Consider the following 17,468-nt stretch of genomic DNA (forward strand, 5'->3'; position numbering starts at 1 on the left):
TTACACAACAAACAAAAGTGGTCCCTGTTCCTGTATGCACCGAGTGACCCTGCACGGATAAGCATGGATGGATGAATGAATACCTGGAAAAACAAATCAATGGATTCTACACACATTCTTGAAAAGTCAGGAACGGTTTTGAATTTGATGTAATATTTTCAACACTGGATGAGAAAAGTGAGAAATGCATGCGAAGGAGAGAATGCTTTGATTTGTGACGTTACAGCAGATCCATTCATCCCACAGATAAACACACGTTCCTATAAAAATGAAATAAGGGCCATTGAGCGTTTTCTTTGGCCCAGTATGTCCAGTCATTTGGATCCATGTTTCTTGAACTACATGGTCTTTCTTAGATCTCACAGGTGGTGGATTTTGATCTGGGGATGCTTGACGCAATAATAATAAATATTAATCTACTTTTGCATGTCAGTGTAATGGGAAATAAAGTTTGTTTTGTGTAGTGGAAACTCTACATACAAACTGTTGCTGTACTTTGCAGCTCGTGAATCTGAGCATTTTATCGCAGCTTCAGATTTAGCTTAATTTAAAGGGCTGTTTCTTTATTTTTAAAGGAATCTTAACACATGTGCTCTAGATTTGTCACAAATCAGGTTTCAGATCAGTGGTGATCATGCGAAACAAAACTTGTCATGCTTGATATTGAAAATGACACAAGTGAATCAGTGCACTCAGATTACAGACTTTAATTTCTATATTAAATATTTTTGTTTTTGCCAAAGAACTGACTTCATCTGTATCAATTTTTATAGAAACAAGAAACAGAAAAAGGTGCATTCTGTTGGATATTTCTAATTCTTATGCCAGAGCAGAATTTCTATAAGGACAAGCAAGAAAAAAGTGTTTGCTTTTTTTATTTACTTTTTCTTGTATGCACATAGCATCCCATAAATCACGTAGAGTAAATTTGATTCAAGCAACACATTTTTGGATATTGAGTGGTTAACATCACTTTTCTGCTGTGTCATGATAACAACCTACAACTTTGATAATTAATACGAAACTGAATATCGGTTGAGCTGTGATGTCTAATTGTAGTTGGGAACACTCCGAATCAACTTGAGGTCCCGTGAAAACTTTGGACCGGCTCTTGGAAAACGTTTTTATGCAACATGCATTACACTGCAGCAGCTGCAGCAAAGGGGAGGAGCGGGACACCGTGTTCCTTCCGCACTCCTGCAGTACGTACTATTTCCAAATGAGGGCGCTATCTTCACTCCCTCGTCTCACCCTTTGCGGGTCTGCGCAAACCACCACATTCAATGGTCCCATGGGGTGATCGAAGTTTTAACTTGACGTAGTTTTTTTCTTTCTGTTTTATTTGACATAATGTCTTAAGTTTCATCACGCATCAGGGCTTGAAAAGTTGTATGTAAGTCTCTGTAATGTACTGTAAAAACACAACCTCACGTATTTAATCTCATTTAATACTCTATATTTAATTTGTAGCCTTGTGTTAATGATTATTTAATTTAACGTAACTAAACCAGTAGACAGAATCTGACTGAGTATTTTAAAGTAGATCCTTTAGGGGTCCCTGTGGGACTATCGGGTGATATTATTTGTTGTTTGTCGTGCGGATACATGATGCTTCTTGCTTCGGATCCAATAAAAAACAAGACCCCGGCTGGCCACGCAATTTGCTTTTGGGCTTGTCTCTCATGACTCGGGACAGCGAGGAGTGAGGATGGAGAACAGATGATTGGCTAAGCCTGCAGAAGGAGGGAGGGAGGATGAGACTCAGGGTGTGTGTGTGTGTGTGTGTGGATGTGTGTGAAGCGTACAGAGAGGCGGAGGGAGTGCTTTACCGCAGTATCACTACATTTCTGCACCACTCATCAAAACTCTGCGGCATGCAGACTAGAGCTTGGGGGGAGGGCACTTATTATTAGGTCTGTCCTGCTGCTCTCTCATCAGACAGGCCACTGTACAGTTTTTTTACTTTCATTTCTAACCATCTGTTTTGCACTGGGCGTTCGGGTCCATCACTTCTTTGTTTTATATATATATATATATATATATATATATATTCCTTATTTGTCTTACCGGGCAGTTGTTGCAACCTTTCCTGTAGAACAATTTCAGCGCAACTTCTAGAGGCGAGGGAAAAACACAAATAAATTTAGGACAAGATGGCAAAGGATGGAGAAAAAAGCGAATGGAAAGAGTTTCTGTGGAACCCGAGGACCAGGGAGTTTCTGGGCAGAACGGCGAGCAGCTGGGGTGAGTAAGTCCGTCCGGCTTACAGCAATGCAGCAAACAAGCTCCCCCGGCTCTGTAACAGGTCGTTGTCGTGGAGTATACCCCTCGGGCGACACGGGAGTGCTTTTAAATTCCCTATATATATATAAAAAAACGCGTGACAGCGTTAGAATTGTGTCTTTGCAGAAGTTTATTGGTGCGAGTGTTCAGGCAACGAGAATTGAGTCGCTGTCCAAATGCCGTGGTGCTGAAATCTGACTGCGGCACAGAATCTCGTAGAAGCCGGCACATTATTCCCCTCATGGCGGGCTATTAGTAATATAGGACAGAGCTTTTCCTGGCTCGTACGGGTGAAGTCATGCTCTGTCCTCCCTTTTGCATGCGATTTGTCCAGATTAAAACAGCTCTACTTTGTCATTGCTTTACTTTGAACCCTGCTGCAGATAAGCCCTTTTTCTAGGAATTGAAACTCCTTTTCATACATGTATCTTCGTCAGATGTGGGTACAACATGACGCAACGAGATTTGTGTTTTTTCACAACTTAATATAATGCCACTTAGACATGGGCGCTGCCAACGTCGGGGCCAATGGCCCCTCCTATGAACTTGCTGCCCCCTGTCATGAAGTCTCATATGTCTAGTTTTATTTATGAACAAGAGAAGAAATAAAGGTGCAATAAATTAACTACTGCTCGCTTTGGTTTCTAATTGACTTTTTCCAAAATGGAGACTTCTGATGTGGGTCATACTCACAAGATGTTTCATTGCTGCCTTTGGTAATCTGTAAATGATTTTAAAAAATATACAAATTACAGTTTCCTCTAAGCAAACCTCTACAAACTCCATTACTCAGTAAATCACTAGGAGTTATTTGCTTTGATTTGTGTCATATTTCATTAGAGCAAGTGGGTCAAATCGACTTGACCAAACAGGTTCAGTCCCACAGCAAATGAAAACATGGCGTCTTCCACTGACTGACATGTTTTATCTGCAGATTATATCCATCAAAAAACCCCAATAATAAAAATTCTATATAAGCTATTAAAAATATTTAACCATCAAGTCAAATAAACTGATATGCAATGATGTACAAATGGTACAAAGTGGTTTGTTTGGAGGTAATAAGTATGTAGGAAACTGGGATTGAGCTGTAGAGACATTTATTTATTCATGTCAGTTTTTACTCTTGTATTGTATGCCAGTGTTGCATCATGCACCGCCCCTCCCCCCAGAACCTATAAACAGCAACAAGATAAAAAATCCTTGAAATTCTCTGGCTTTCGATTTTTAGTCGGCTAACGTGAGATTATGAGCGTCCCCCCCTCCCCCCCACCCGTCTCCTCTCTATCGCCCCTAAAACTTTCTGAAAGCCCCCCAGCATACAGAGACCTTGCAACTATTTTAAAGATCCATGAAGCGGCAGGACACATATGGCCGCGTTCTAATAACACTGGGGGCATTTTAATCTGGGTAAAGCCGAGGACCAAATGCTATTTGTATCACCCTCAACCCGGCCCCTCCCGACCTGTGCAGTTCAGCAGAGAGATCTAATCCTAATCTAATGACTTCATTGGCTGATGAAGAAGGTATCAATTCAGGATGTTCTGGCAAAGCAAAGGACTTTAAAGAACAATTTTAATTTTTGATCTTTTGACTTCAAAGTCTCCGTATTGTCCCTGCGTTTATGTCCTACTACCTACACACAGGTTATAAAAGGTTTATTTATATATCTGATGTCCAAAACCAAATGTGCTACTGCCCAATAAATAAATAATATGCTCACTACATGTTTATATGTGTGATAATGTAGATAAATGTGAAAAATATGTACCTCTAACAAGGTTGTTAGATATAAATAAAGATAAACTCTTTGAACATATGAGTTCAAGTTTCATCTGCTCCTTTTGGGTTTGATATATTAGAAATAGCAGATACATTTGGTTTTTAAAGCTTATTTTTCCAAAATTGCCAACTAAATGAATATTTATTCAACAGCATATTCTTGGCACTTTTGACTTGATGCCACCAGAGCAGAGTAGAGAATCGGTCGTCATTGCCTTCTTTTGTTGGGAGTCATAATTTATTCTTTGATTAATTTGCTGTTATGTAGCAGGAAGGACTGCCACACAGACACATGCAGGCAAACTGATGAAACTCGCAAGATTAAATCATGATTTTTGATCACTTTTCTTCCATATTATGACAGCTAGTATATTTTGAGTCTGAAATAGTAGAATTTCAGATGTTAATCTTTTTTTTTTTAATTTTTATTTATTTATAAAACTATGAAGCAAAAACATAGGCTTCTTCAATGATTGGTCCCAGGCTGCCCCTGGTGGTCTGGATGCCTTGAGGAGCTGCTAAAGTTTGCATGTGCCTTGGGCCGGCTCTGTCTCCCACAGAGGAAACTTAATCCAGCTCAGTTTGTTCCCGTTGCTCCAAGGTCTGATGGCCTTTTTAATCTGTGCTCTCTAAGACTTGGTAATTAGTCTATTTCCGTTGTGAGTTATTAAAGGCTGGCTTCACTTGGCGTTTCACAGAACCACACTGGGAATAAAGTCACACCATTAAGATTGAAAAATTGTATATATTCCAATTTATTCTTATTTGCATGATTGTAAACAGTTGGTGAAAAGCATAGTCCTTATTTTTGTTTAGTTCAAAATAAGTTAATTGAACGTGTTGCTGTTGAATTTGTTGTGTCGGCTCATGAAGCTGGGTAACGTTGCTTCAGAACGCTGGATCAAAGCCTCCTTTCAGGCTAAAACATGAAACAAGCTTCTGCATGTTTCGCTTTGTGTGCAGGGCTGTGGAGAAATGAAAACGGCCTTGATGAAGGTCCACCAGCTGATGATGAGATAGGCTTGAGCCTGGACTTAAAACAGGACCGATTTGGTTTTCTGCACCATTTCTGAAATAAAGTTAAAAGAAAAAAAAAGGTAGAACCCTTACTGCGACGTCAGAGAGGCAAATTTTTAACACTCCCATTGTGAGACTGGAAAACATTAAAACCAATAAACCCTGATTTCATTTTCTAATGTCTTTCCTTTGGCCTTTTGAGTCAGAAGACAGTTTCGTATCAGGTTACGATGCAATTACCAGCATGATCTTCCAGATTAGTGTAATGCCTCCTAAAAAAGTAAGTTGGGCCCAGACTGCATTCATTTGCAGTTTGCAAATGGCTGAAACAGAGATGTTTGACTGTCTGTCATCAGTGCGCACTCAGAGGACACAGTGTGAACCTAACACCCTCTTTACATTAGTGTGAGGGATGCCCGTTTGTTCGTGTGTGTGTGTGCCATTGTGCACGTCCAGTCTCCCCTGGGTGGTGTCACATAGTCAGCACAGCCTAACCCCCTGGGGAGACAAAAGGAAAACGCTTCAGCACTTTGCTCTATCGCTTCTTTGTCCAAATGTCTCTTATCCTGCTCGCTGACTCGTCGGCTAACATCGTCTTCCTCGACAAACAAGTCGTCGTCTGCAATTTTCACTTTGATTTAATGTGGCAACGAGTTGAATGTTTCTGAAAACAACTGGATGAAAAGCACACCCACGTGGGCTTTGAATCATTAAGGAACTCTTCTGTAATTGACCTCCCTTGGATCAGCTTCCCCTTGACATTTTGCTATGGATTAGCGGCAGCGTTGCTTTATGCAGGGAGGCAGACGCCATGCCGCTGCTGACGGAGGGCTTCGCTGGGGGCTTCCAGCTGAAGCACAGGGTCAGGGCACTCAGCTGCTTCCCAGTGTCGGCCTCAGGTGTTAATGCGTCACAGAAAATGCTATTTCTGCTGCCTGGGTCTCTGCAGGACAGGAAGGACAGGAAAATAGTTAGAAAGAGCTCTTTAAAACTTTTGATTTGAACCCCATAAGCCAGGGAAACTATTTTTTTTTTTTGAGTTAGACTTTTGCTCAGTTAGACTCAAAGTAAATTAAAGTGTAGAGCTAAGTATGCAGTCATATCAGCAATAGTTTCCTGAGTATCTGAACCATGTGACGTTAGGGGCTCATATAAATTGTTTTTCTTTGTTTTCTGGTGATAATCATATCAAGATAATATAAAATGTGTTTGATTTCCAGTGTTGATATTTTGCTTTTATTTTCTGGAAATGCATTGTTGTATTTTCATTGTCTTTAGTATTAAGCTTCTCATAATAGTAATAATTTAAAGCATCTCACAATGGTTTTTGCCAGTTAAAAAAATAATTGCAAATGCTTGTGTTTGGGTTCCACCTAAACCTAAGCAATCTGAAATCGTAGCTTTAGCCATTTGACCATGTTGTGTCCCAGACTGACTCGATGGCAAATAATGGATATGGTCATATGGTCGCATAAAATGCCAAACTAAAGAGAAGGAAAGCAAAATATCAGAGGAGTAGAATGACCCAAATGTTCTGCATAAAGTTAATAAAGTATGAAAAACTTAAAAACTCTAGAGTAATGATATAGACATAAGCAGTTTTAAATACAAGAATTGAGGGAGCTAGTCTGTATCATTTTATTGGTAAAAATTAAGAGTTAATGTGCAGGCTTTACATTGAAGCTACAAACATCTATTAAAGTTTGTCATAAAAATCATATATTTATTGTTTTAGGGTTTAGATTTGACAGAGAAACTTTTGCTCAGAGCAAGATTAATTTTTGATTCATTGATGGAACATAGCTTATATATAACATAACAACATTTTCTTTCTGTTTTTTCAGGTCTCATCATTCTGTTCTACATAGTTTTCTACCTCTGCCTGGGGGGCCTGTTTGCTCTTACCATGTACATCATGCTGCAGACCCTGGATGACCACAAACCCACTTGGCAGGACCGCCTTTCCACACCAGGTGCCAGATAGTGCAGGTTCAAACGGCATGGATGCAGAACCCGCTTTTGTGAGTCGCCATGACACTCCTGCTGCATCTTTGTTTCTCACAGGTTTAGTGATTAGACCCCGTCAGGACGAAACCTTCGAGATAGTTTACACCATCCAGAACACCGAGAGCTGGGACATGTACGCTCAGGCCCTGGACAGGTTCCTGTCACGTAAGTCTGACTCCCGTCCTCTGCTGGTCCGACTCAGTTGACTTACAGCTGTGGATTATCCAATTGCGCTTTTCTAATATTGGATCGTTCCTTTACCATCAGTGAGTGGGAGGCTGCCTTGCGGCAGAGTTTCAGTTGAGTCATGAGGCTTCGCAAACCGAGTAACCCTCCACCTCCCTCCCCCCCTCCGCTCCCTGCAGCTTACAACGACTCCATCCAGGCCCAGAAGAACCACGAGTGCACTCCGGAACAGTACTTCCTGCAGGAGGACAGCGGCGATGTGAAGAACAACCCCAAGCGCTCCTGTCAGTTCAACCGAACCATTCTGGAAGCATGCTCTGGACTCCACGACCGTTACTATGGATACCAGGAGGGCAAGCCGTGCATCATCATCAAGCTGAATCGGGTATGAAAGACAGGAAAAAGAAGGGAAGGGAAATGGATGCTGTTGCTAGGAGACATTGAGGAAACATCAAAAAAAAAAAAGCAAAGCAGACGGGGAGAGAAAAATACCCTACAAAGGAGAAAAGTCTGGGTTAAGAGTGGCACTTATCCATTGTGCTTCATAGCACAATGTGAAAGATTGCTTTTGTTCTCCCTGTGATTTGACAATAAAATATGAATTGCATTTCTTTCTTTTCTGCCTCGCCAGGTGATTGGATTGATGCCAGGAAAGGACGGACAGGCTCCGTCTGTCACCTGTGGCGCAAAGGTAATCCCTTTTTGTCCTTCACAATGAAAGGATTAACATGACAAATTGGAGTCCGGCCCATTCATAGCTCCTCTCATTTGCAGTATGCCTATCTTCTGCTATCCCCTTTATTTTCCTCCTAATTTTTGCATTGTTTCAGCAATATTTGTGTTTATTTATAAATTTCCTGGTGTCCTTTTATGCTCCTATTACACTCCATAAAACTATTCCCTCTCAGAAATACAGAGTTGGCAAAGATGAATGGGTAAGATCAACAGACAAGTTGCACATAGTGAAATGTAGATGCTTAGAAGTGGCTTGGAAAGTAGAGATTAACTACAGTACTTTTCAAAAAATATACATACCTCTCAAACTTTTTCTACATTTTGTACTTTTGCATAGCTGTGAAGTGGAAGGAGAATAATACATCGTTTTGAAAATCTTTACAAATAAAAATCTGAACAGCGTGCCATGCATGTGTAATCATCCCCTTTACTCTGAAACACTTAAATAAATAATAATCCAGGACGTTACTGTGACGTGTCGCCTCGCAAGCACAGATATCAAACTCATCGCCGTAAGTTTCCAAGAGAGCTCACCACTGTTATTTTGGGAAACACTTAAATTATACGCTAAGCTGTTTCTGACAACGCATGTGATGTCATCAGTTCAATTGTTGCGAACCTACAGACACAATGTCCAAATCCCCTTTTGTTTAGAAGAAAGAAAATATTCTGCTGGAGATCCTTCCTGCCCACAGCTACTCTTTGAAGAACCTTGGATAATATGAGTTACTACAACAACTAATTTCACATTGGGATTAAGAAACTACTTTTGAATTTGAAACAAAAATTGCAAAAATTTCAGTCTGTTGGTAAGTGAAGCTGGTAGAAAAAACAAACAAACAAACAAAAAAAAAACAATCAGCCTTATTTGCCACAAAAGGTACAAGACCTTGATTCGGTGGAGTTAAATGCAGATGCATGGCACATTTTTTTGAAAGGTTATTTGTAAAGAACCTAGAAAACTGTAGTTTACAATCTCATATTAAATAGACCTGAAGTAGGTAGTTGGTATGTGCTTTAAACACAGTTCAGAAAAAAGAAGACAATAACTTAAGCATTGTTATAACTGATAGAGCTGTTTCTCCCTCTTAGAGAGATGACTCTGACAAAATCGGAGAGATGATTTACTTCCCTTCAAACGGCACTTTTGATCTAATGTACTACCCTTACTATGGCAAGAAAGCTCAGGTAGGAGAGTATTTTCAATCTATGGACAGTCTAAATTCTGAAATGCTTTCAGATTTCTCTGTATTTTTAGAAAATGCGCCTTTGGTCTGGCATTGCAGGTGAACTACTCCCAGCCTTTGGTCGCTGTCAAGTTCCTTAACATCACTGTCAATCAAGACGTCAACATCGAGTGCAAGATCCACGCCAACAACATTCCCACTGGAAATGAAAGAGACAAGTTTGCTGGTAGAGTGTCATTCAAGCTGAGGATCAACTCTCAAAACTAGCCTGGCCCCAAATGAAAACTTTTCTCCCCCTGACACCCTTCCCCCCATCCCCCCCACATCTTCTGCACCACTGCACATACACTGAAAAATAAACCTGCAGTATTCACATCCTTCACGTGGTTCGATTGCACCCTGCTCCAGTTTTCTTCTTCTTCTTCTTCTTTTTTTTTTTTTTTTTTTTTTTTTGGGGGAAAGGGGATTGTGCGACAGGGTAAATTGAGCACGAGAGGGTGGTAAATGCTGTCCTTGTTTCTGTCGGTGAGCGTTCAGACAAATGATTTTCTCTAAATTAGTTTGAGGTGACCTCTATTTATACTGCATGATAAACTAGGAGACATAAAACAGGATGTGTTTTCGAAATCTGCGAGCAACCTTACCACGTTTACCGTGTTGCTGCTCACCTCCCGCTGCCTCCTTCGAGAGTATTCCTACTATATATCTGAATATACACAGACTACAATACAAAAGGTGTATATCTACAGTATTTATATGGCATCATAACCTTATATCGGTCCGTCTGTTCTGTTTCACTTAAAAAGAGTACTCCTACAAACCTGCATTTTTCTCAATAGATGGATGCAGAGATGAAGCCATTTGCATGTGCGTGCTGTCTTAAGTGTGCTCTGAAGGCACACTGTTTCCCACCGCTCCATAGTCAGCTAAGGACAGGTTAAGTAACTGACCACCAGGAGGGACCACAATATAAGCTTTAACCCTCATGCACTCCGAGTGTGTGTGTGTGTGTATTTGGAAGCATATCTTTAAAAATTGGATGTTTTTTTTTTTTATCGTGTATGAATGTGTGCATTTCATTTACAGATTCCATTTCTAATTGTAGGTCGGGAAGTTGCATGCAATGTGCAATATTCATTAAGTGGCATACATTATGAATGCTCACATTCATTCATCAGACGGCTCCTGTTGCAGATCATTCACCCTGGATATTTAAACTTTGCACTCAGAGCAGCTGCTAACAAAACAAATAGGAACAATATCTGGTGTGGTTTTAACACTGAGTTAATTATGAAAAGACAAATCTCCGGAAAACACTTTTTTAAGGTAGTAAACTTGTCCAATAGATAATCAGAATTAGCTCATTAAAGATTTTTTTTTATCTTTTTTTTTTTTTTGTAGCCAACTCACCAAGATGAATTTTACTCGTTTCCATCATATATTCAGTTTTTAGTGGTACTTCATTTCCTCTCACTGTACAGTTTCATCCAAAGCTATATGTCTGGTGTAATTTATTTATTCAAACCTAAATATTTAGTTTTCTGTCTCTTTTTTTGTTGTTGTTGTTGTTGAGTGTTTTGCATCTATTTCCTTAATACCAGGAATAGATGTCATTGTCAGATTTTTTTTAATTGTTTTGCACTGGAAGTGTGCTTTTTATTCCTTCATTTGTGAAGCTGAGTTGATTTAATAAAAGCACTTGCAGTTTTTGGAGGAGGAGGAGGAGGATGTAGACAGCTTGTTTTTTTCTTTTTTGTTCCCTGCTTTCTTTTTCCACACTCGTCATCACTATGCAGCATATTGATCTTGAACATTCCCATGACTTGCTTACATCCTCACTAGCTTCTGTGAGAAAATACTCAATAAGCTTTCAGATGTACAGTGACTACATGTTGATTTATTAGTTTGTTTTGTTGTTCTTGTTTTATTCTCTGCTGTATGAGAGAAAAATCATCACAATGAATATCTAACCAGTATCACCTCCATTAAAAGTCATTTATCATGCCTGAGTTTTGGTGCACATCCACTGTGCTGTGCCGTCCCACAAACCTGCCTGAAAGATTAAATATTATTCTGACAAATCTGTAAAAACTCAACTGTAATACTGGCCAGCCATGTATAGCATCCTTAACAATTGTTGACCCTTAGAAAAGGAGATATTGCTGCAGAGACTTGGTGACCATATGATCCCTCCCTGGTCTGCTGTAGCTACATCCTGACTTTTTCAGATCAACACATCATCTGCTGCTTTTGAACAGCATGGACTCTTGTCTTTCCCAGTTTGAACAGTGGCTTTGAGAAATTGATCTCTGTGTTATATCCCCCAAAAATAGAAGCTATGGATTACTAAAAACATTTTTTTATAGAATAAAGAGCTTAAATCACTTCTTCTGAAGTAGTAAGGAATTTGATTTGATAATCTTTCATGACATGTATGGAAAAACAAAAAATGAGTAGGAAAAAATAGTTACGTTTCCGGATGTTATATCATATTCTGTTGTTTAAAAGATAAAAATCTCACTTCCTGACATGTGAAAGTCAAAACCAATCACAGAATGTTATACCACGGGTAAAAAAAAAGGCCTTCAGTGTATCTAGGCGATCTAGGAAAAAGATTAATGTGGACTACTAATTAAAAGTTCCTGGTGATCTCATCTACTTACATAAACAAGCTTCATAGGAACTATTAATATTACCACTAATTGTGGCACCATCATAATGTAATCAAATTCAAAGTTGGCTTTTCTTTTTTTTTTTTACATTTCTTAATGCCATATTATGAAACTATTTATTTATTTTAGGGCTTTTTGCTAATTTTTACCAGTGGCACCAAAATACGGTGGATGCTCTTAACAGAAACCCAAGTAAGATCTGACTCTGCTTGTCCATATTATTGTTCTCTTTGCTGCTGAATCTCACAAAGGTCCAAACAGAACCTTTTATCTGAGCCGAGAGGGACCATTAATCATCAAATTTTTATCTAAGATGTGCTTTAACATGCTCTCCTCTTTTAGCTTTTTGGGACTTCACTGACAGATTCAGATGTACTCTTCTTCTGGCCTGCTTTCAGCTCTTACTTAATTTCATTGTAATCTCTTAATCTGGTCAACTAATCCAAAGCAGGCACGCTGAACTTCTTTACCCTACTTTGTCGTTCATGTACCGAGCATCAAATGCCCAGTTCACGGCTTTAAAGCTACTCTCTTATGATAGCTTTTCCATACTTTCAAACTCACATCCAGTCAATACTGCAATCCATCTAGTCAAATGTTTGGTTTCATCCGTCAATTTCACTCTTTTTTCTTGTCATTCATACTTGAACATTACTTCTTCTGCCAAAGATATTAATGATAATTTACACATCATCTATTTTTGCAGTTCGGATAGATGCTCATTTGCTGGTCTGAGCAAAAATCTCACCCACAGAATCATGAAGGCCTCCTGTCATATAATAATAGATACGCACACAAGCGGAAAATGTTTCCCTGCAGCAAAACAGTGCCTCCTGGTGGACAGACATCTTTGTCCTCCAGTTACACAGAATGTTCTTTCCTGCTATCTCAATTTATCCCTTTATTTTTTCCTGTGCTAATTTGGAGATGTTATCAAAGAGCAATATATATTTATCTCCTGTGCAAATGTGTGATTGTTCAGAGGAAAGGCAACATTCGGTACATTCAAGAGCAAGGGGGAAAGAAGGACCACGTTTGTGAGCATAATGCAGCCAATATGAAAAAAAAGTGAGTAATAAAATGCTTCGTGAATGAAAGAGTATTTTTGCTGTAACGAGACGAGAATGTAAGGTTTGAACTGTATTGTGTGATGAAAGCTACATGAAGAGGTTTCATAATTTAATTCAAGGAAAAGGCAAGATGCCAGAAATTTGTTTAGACTTGCATTTAACGTTTTTACCATCGTTTGAGTCTTTCTTTTTCTGTTTAATTAATATTTTTAAAATAAATAGCTTTTAAAGCTTGCAATCAAAAGTTCTAACAGGACTTTAACCCTCGAAGCACTTTCAGAAACTGCAAAGCTGCACAGTGTGAAGTGTTGGAGAGAAATTCATGATTCAAACAGTGAATAAATATGAGAAATATCATCACCCACACCTACCTTAAAGTTGCACTGTTGCTATGATTGTGGTTCAAAGAATTGTCCTAAAATATACATTTATGAAAAATAAATAAATTGTCCTGCTGGATCCATATTTTTGGCTCTTACCTTATGTCTATTTTTGCTCATGTTTAAGTAAAGATAAAAAATAAATAAATAAATAAATGTCATTTAAGGGAACTCAAACTTGGTTTTACTTCTTGCATCTTAGCTTCATGTTTACTGAAGTATTTGGATTGTTTTGTCGCATTATCTGATGATTGTGATATTGCAACAATGTATTATACTTTCAAGAGAAAAAGAAGGAGTCAAGAAGTGTCAAATGAGTCTGTTTGTAAATATATTCTGTAATCTCACTCAAAATAATCTCAGTGGTACATAGCAATTCCACGCAAATGTGACAAGTATTTAAAGTTTCAAAAAAAAAGTTTCAACACTTTTTTAGATTAGAGTTGTTAAAGTAGTAGTACACAATTTTTTATGTGACAGTCAGTCATATAGTTGAAAGTAATTCGTGATTTAACTATTTTAGTTTAGTTTAATTTCATATTAGTTTACACTGGACACTGAGTGTAACAATAAGTCTGGAGGGATCAGAATCAAAAACATCATAGCAGTTGTACCTTTATTCAGTCATCATGTTTACATTGAGTATTATTTACACCGAAATTGATGTTTGCTTTGAAAGGAAATAAAGGTAGGAGGTAGAAGTTTACCTAAACCTCTAAAATATTCCGCTTTACTTTTAAATCAGCCAATAACTCTATCCATAATATCCCACATGTATCTTTCTTACTATATGTTTGTTTCCTACAGGAAGACTATTAGCGATGCACCGACTCGTACCTCCTTTTCTCGTATCAGGTTTTCTGTAAGTAACTGTCCAATTCAAACATGGCAACAGTTTAAAGGTTTATAAAACGGCCTTAAACAAAAAACAAAAACAAAAACAAAAACTGGGAGATTTCTAAGACTGCCGTTGCTTTAAGAAGTTACGAGTTTGCTTTGGTCTTGGCTGTTCTTGGACTAGCTAGCCGTTAGCTTCCGCTTGTTGCTCCAACCAGTCTGGGTCTATGCTAAGCTAAAGACACCAAGAGGACAATATACTGCAGATAAGATATGGACTGCTTATAATATTTTAACAGAATCTCCCTTAAAAAAAAAATCAAAACCATTCCCTGAAATTTGGAGATAATCTTAAATAGTAGAAGTTTTGTTTTCGCCTTTTGATGCTATGAAATAGAATGAGTGGTACTTGGTGGGATATGTACACTTTTTAAACTAAGTTATTATGGTGAAAGTCAAAATTCACTCTCTGTATTTATTTTTTAACAGAAAACTGCTTAAACTTAGACATATAATCTGATGTAGGATCATAATAATACAATCTAACATATTTTTCATGTAAATGCTGTTATAAAGAATGGCTTCAGCTCTCTTCCATGGTTTCAAGCTATATCTTTAGCCCTCCTTTCTTTTCTCTCCTCCTTAGAAAGACAGCAATGAAAGGAAAGGCAGGAGGTGAGGATTATGAAGCATTATAAGTTTTTTAAAATAGTATGATGTAAACCAGTGAATGCTAGTTGCAAGATACTTTCTTTAAGAAAGCTGAATGCATAAAGCCTATTTATTTATTTTTCTTTGATGTATTACATGATCTTATGTTGTATAAGTCTGTCAGGGTTGTAAAAGAAAGATTACTCCAAAGTAGAGTACTGGAGCCTCTGCTGGATGAATGATCACATTACAACGGTGATCAGCATGTCAAGGTAAAAATGTCATACTTTTCCAGACTCTGATGACAATGTTGCTACATTTAACACATTTTAACCTCTTCTAACCTGAAGGGGGAAAAAAAAACATACAGGAATGAATAAAGGGACAACCTTTTTTTTCAGACTCATCCAGACCTGGATTAATGTATACAGTTGCATATTTTGGCTTCTTGCAGCATTTTTTTTATTTTTTTAAACTGCCAAGTACTTTTTTTCTTGTCTTACTAAATCTTAATTTTTCTAAGTATGACAGAAAATGTTCTTATTGTCTGCCATGTTGGCACATTTACTCTAAAATGCAGCATGCCGTCATTGTTTCACATGAGACCTCTCTCATCATGGGAGACTGGTGCTGTGGCAATTTGTTGGCATCAGCGTACAAAATCAATGCGCATGACATTATTCACACTTAATCAGGCAGTTATTATCTAATCCATAGAAAAGTGCCCTAACAGGCAGAGGAAGATACACAAACAAGAGCCATTAAAGTCTGATTCAGTCACAAAACACTGCTTCCTTTGTTAAATGCTTTACGCAGATGCTTTTATAATGGTGTTTTTACTCGATTAAATGAGTTGGTGCCTCCGTTTGTCATCTGTTTCATCAAATTATCTCAAAGGTAATTCGATGATAAGCTCAGACTGTTTATCTTTTGACTTCAGTAATAGTCTTCTCAGCTGGTTTTGAAAGGTTTGCTTCGTTTTTGATTGAAATTGAAAGTTTAACAGTGATTTCAAAGACAAAAAGAGGATTCACATTGTCAAGGTAAGTCCAGCATGCCATTTTCCTCCAGTGCTTTCTGTGTCCTGTCATAGATTTCTCCAATGGCGTTAACTACTCTGGTTAACACCACGCTCAGCTCCTCCTGGTTCTGCACACACACCAGCCTGAAGAAAAATCCTCGCTCCGGCAGGGCAATGAAGGCCAACTCGGCCGCCCGCCGGACAAACCAAGTGTGGTGATGAGACAGGGTGTTCTGGTACGCCTCCCGACACAGATCCGAGGGACTCCTGAGCCGTCCGGCCGTCGGCGTCTCTGCCAGCTTCTGCAGGAAGAGTTTCAACCAGAGCAGAGCTCGATGGAGTCGCAGAAGGGTTCGGCATCCTGAGTCTGTCTGGTGGTGGAAATCGACTATGCCTCGATTCAGCTCAGTCCAAATCATTGAGCGCACCGAGTGGTAGGCCCCCGTATCCTGCGAATACCCAGCAGACTTTTTCACCGCAGTTTGTGAGTTTTCAAAGTTTTCTGAGTGCATGTCTGGGACAAACTCTTCTTCTGGGCCCTTCTCAGAAAGCAGGGCCAGTTGGCGGATTATAGCAGTCTTAGTCTCTATCTCCTTTGATATTAAACTAACCATAGGGCCCAGAGACTCCATGAACCTGGGACAGAGACAAAGAACAGAAATAATCAGTGCCAGAAGTGGGTTCATATGTACAGCACCTTGTTGCTGTTATCTAGTTAATGCTTTATGTCCCTAAAAACCAGACATTTCTAAGTATTTTTTTATTAGTATTTTAGGTAAAAGACAGAAAAAACAGTTGCACAGTTATATCTGGTCTAAAATTGTTAAAAATTAAATGAAAAGTTATAATGATTTAAGCATTTGTTACTCTATCATAAAATCCCATTAAAACAACCTGAAATTTGAGGTTGTAGCGTGAAAAATTGTGAAAATTTCAAGGGATATGAATACTTTTCAAGCTAATTTTTCTGTCTCTGTGACGAAGCTTTAACTGATGCTCTTACTTTACAAGTTCGTCCCAGCTGGACAGATACGGCTGCAGCAGCACATCCGAGGTGTAAGCCCGAGCAACCAGCAGGTGGGAGACCAACACCGACACCTGGAAGTTCTGGCCGGGGCACAGAGCGAGAACAGGCGGGCCCTGCGTCTCGTCTGCCTCGCTGCTGTTGGACAGCTGGTGAGGCTGATTCTGCAGCGGGGGCTGGGGGCGTGTGGTGAGGTCAGGGGTTAATCAACAGGGGACAAAGAAAGAAAAAGCTCATGTGATTTATGGATTCACTGCTAGCGGGCTTCCCAACAAACACAAACCCGGTTTTGGGTTAGCAGCTGAGTCATTTCTACGCAGCCTTTGTGAACTTTTACCTTGTTAACTTGATTGTAACCTTTTAAACAGGAATCCCAGTGATAGTCCAAACCTCCCTCTGCAGCAAGACATTAGAAAAACTCAAACATGTCAGACAATATTGGCAGTGATCTCTTCAAAATTGACAATTGTGATGGTGTAGAAATTTGTCAATGTTTGAAGAAGCCTTCAAACATTGACAATCTTCCTCTATGTTCAGCAGCTCATTATAGCTGCTTTTGTTTGATGATTAAAAAATGTTTTTAAAGGATTAGTTCACCCCCCCCCCAAAAAAAAAA

The 17,468-nt window shown here is 39.0% G+C and overlaps 2 protein-coding genes across 3 annotated transcripts in view; one reads left to right on the top strand and one right to left on the bottom strand.

The window, feature by feature from the left end:
- The first annotated feature begins 1,843 nt into the window (after positions 1 to 1,843).
- On the top strand, positions 1,844 to 9,695 carry atp1b2b (ATPase Na+/K+ transporting subunit beta 2b). 2 transcript variants are annotated; one of them, XM_015042086.1, is made up of 8 exons: positions 1,844 to 2,244; positions 6,927 to 7,055; positions 7,147 to 7,254; positions 7,455 to 7,660; positions 7,907 to 7,966; positions 8,184 to 8,210; positions 9,103 to 9,198; positions 9,297 to 9,695. In XM_015042086.1, the coding sequence occupies exons 1-8, from the start codon at positions 2,154 to 2,156 to the stop codon at positions 9,462 to 9,464; spliced, it is 885 nt and encodes a 294-aa protein (XP_014897572.1). In that variant the 5' UTR covers positions 1,844 to 2,153; the 3' UTR covers positions 9,465 to 9,695. The 2 variants fall into 2 exon arrangements, with proteins under 2 accessions (XP_014897572.1, XP_014897573.1); XM_015042087.1 differs by lacking the exon at positions 8,184 to 8,210 and having other exon boundaries at positions 1,845 to 2,244.
- Positions 9,696 to 13,641: 3,946 nt separating this feature from the next.
- Positions 13,642 to 17,468, bottom strand: part of gltpd2b (glycolipid transfer protein domain containing 2b) — a 9,877-nt gene continuing 6,050 nt past the window's right edge. The window contains exons 2-4 of the mRNA XM_015042085.1: positions 17,190 to 17,248; positions 16,832 to 17,028; positions 13,642 to 16,464 (exon numbers count right to left, since the gene is read on the bottom strand). Of these exons, the coding sequence (XP_014897571.1) occupies positions 15,846 to 16,464; positions 16,832 to 17,028; positions 17,190 to 17,248 (875 nt within the window). The 3' untranslated portion in view covers positions 13,642 to 15,845. The remainder of the gene's footprint in view (positions 16,465 to 16,831; positions 17,029 to 17,189; positions 17,249 to 17,468) is intronic.

This window comes from Poecilia latipinna, unplaced genomic scaffold (assembly GCF_001443285.1).
Source record: "Poecilia latipinna isolate Pla-1442-1.1 unplaced genomic scaffold, P_latipinna-1.0 Scaffold576, whole genome shotgun sequence".
NCBI classification, from domain to species: Eukaryota; Metazoa; Chordata; class Actinopteri; order Cyprinodontiformes; family Poeciliidae; genus Poecilia; species Poecilia latipinna.

Coding starts and splice junctions, on each gene's coding strand:
- atp1b2b (XM_015042086.1), top strand. CDS start 2,154: ATGGCAAAGGATGGAGAAAAAAGCGAATGGAAAGAGTTTCTGTGGAAC. Junction 7,056..7,146: donor GGACCGCCTTTCCACACCAG/GTGCCAGATAGT, acceptor TGTTTCTCACAG/GTTTAGTGATTAGACCCCGT. Junction 7,967..8,183: donor CTGTCACCTGTGGCGCAAAG/GTAATCCCTTTT, acceptor ATTCCCTCTCAG/AAATACAGAGTTGGCAAAGA.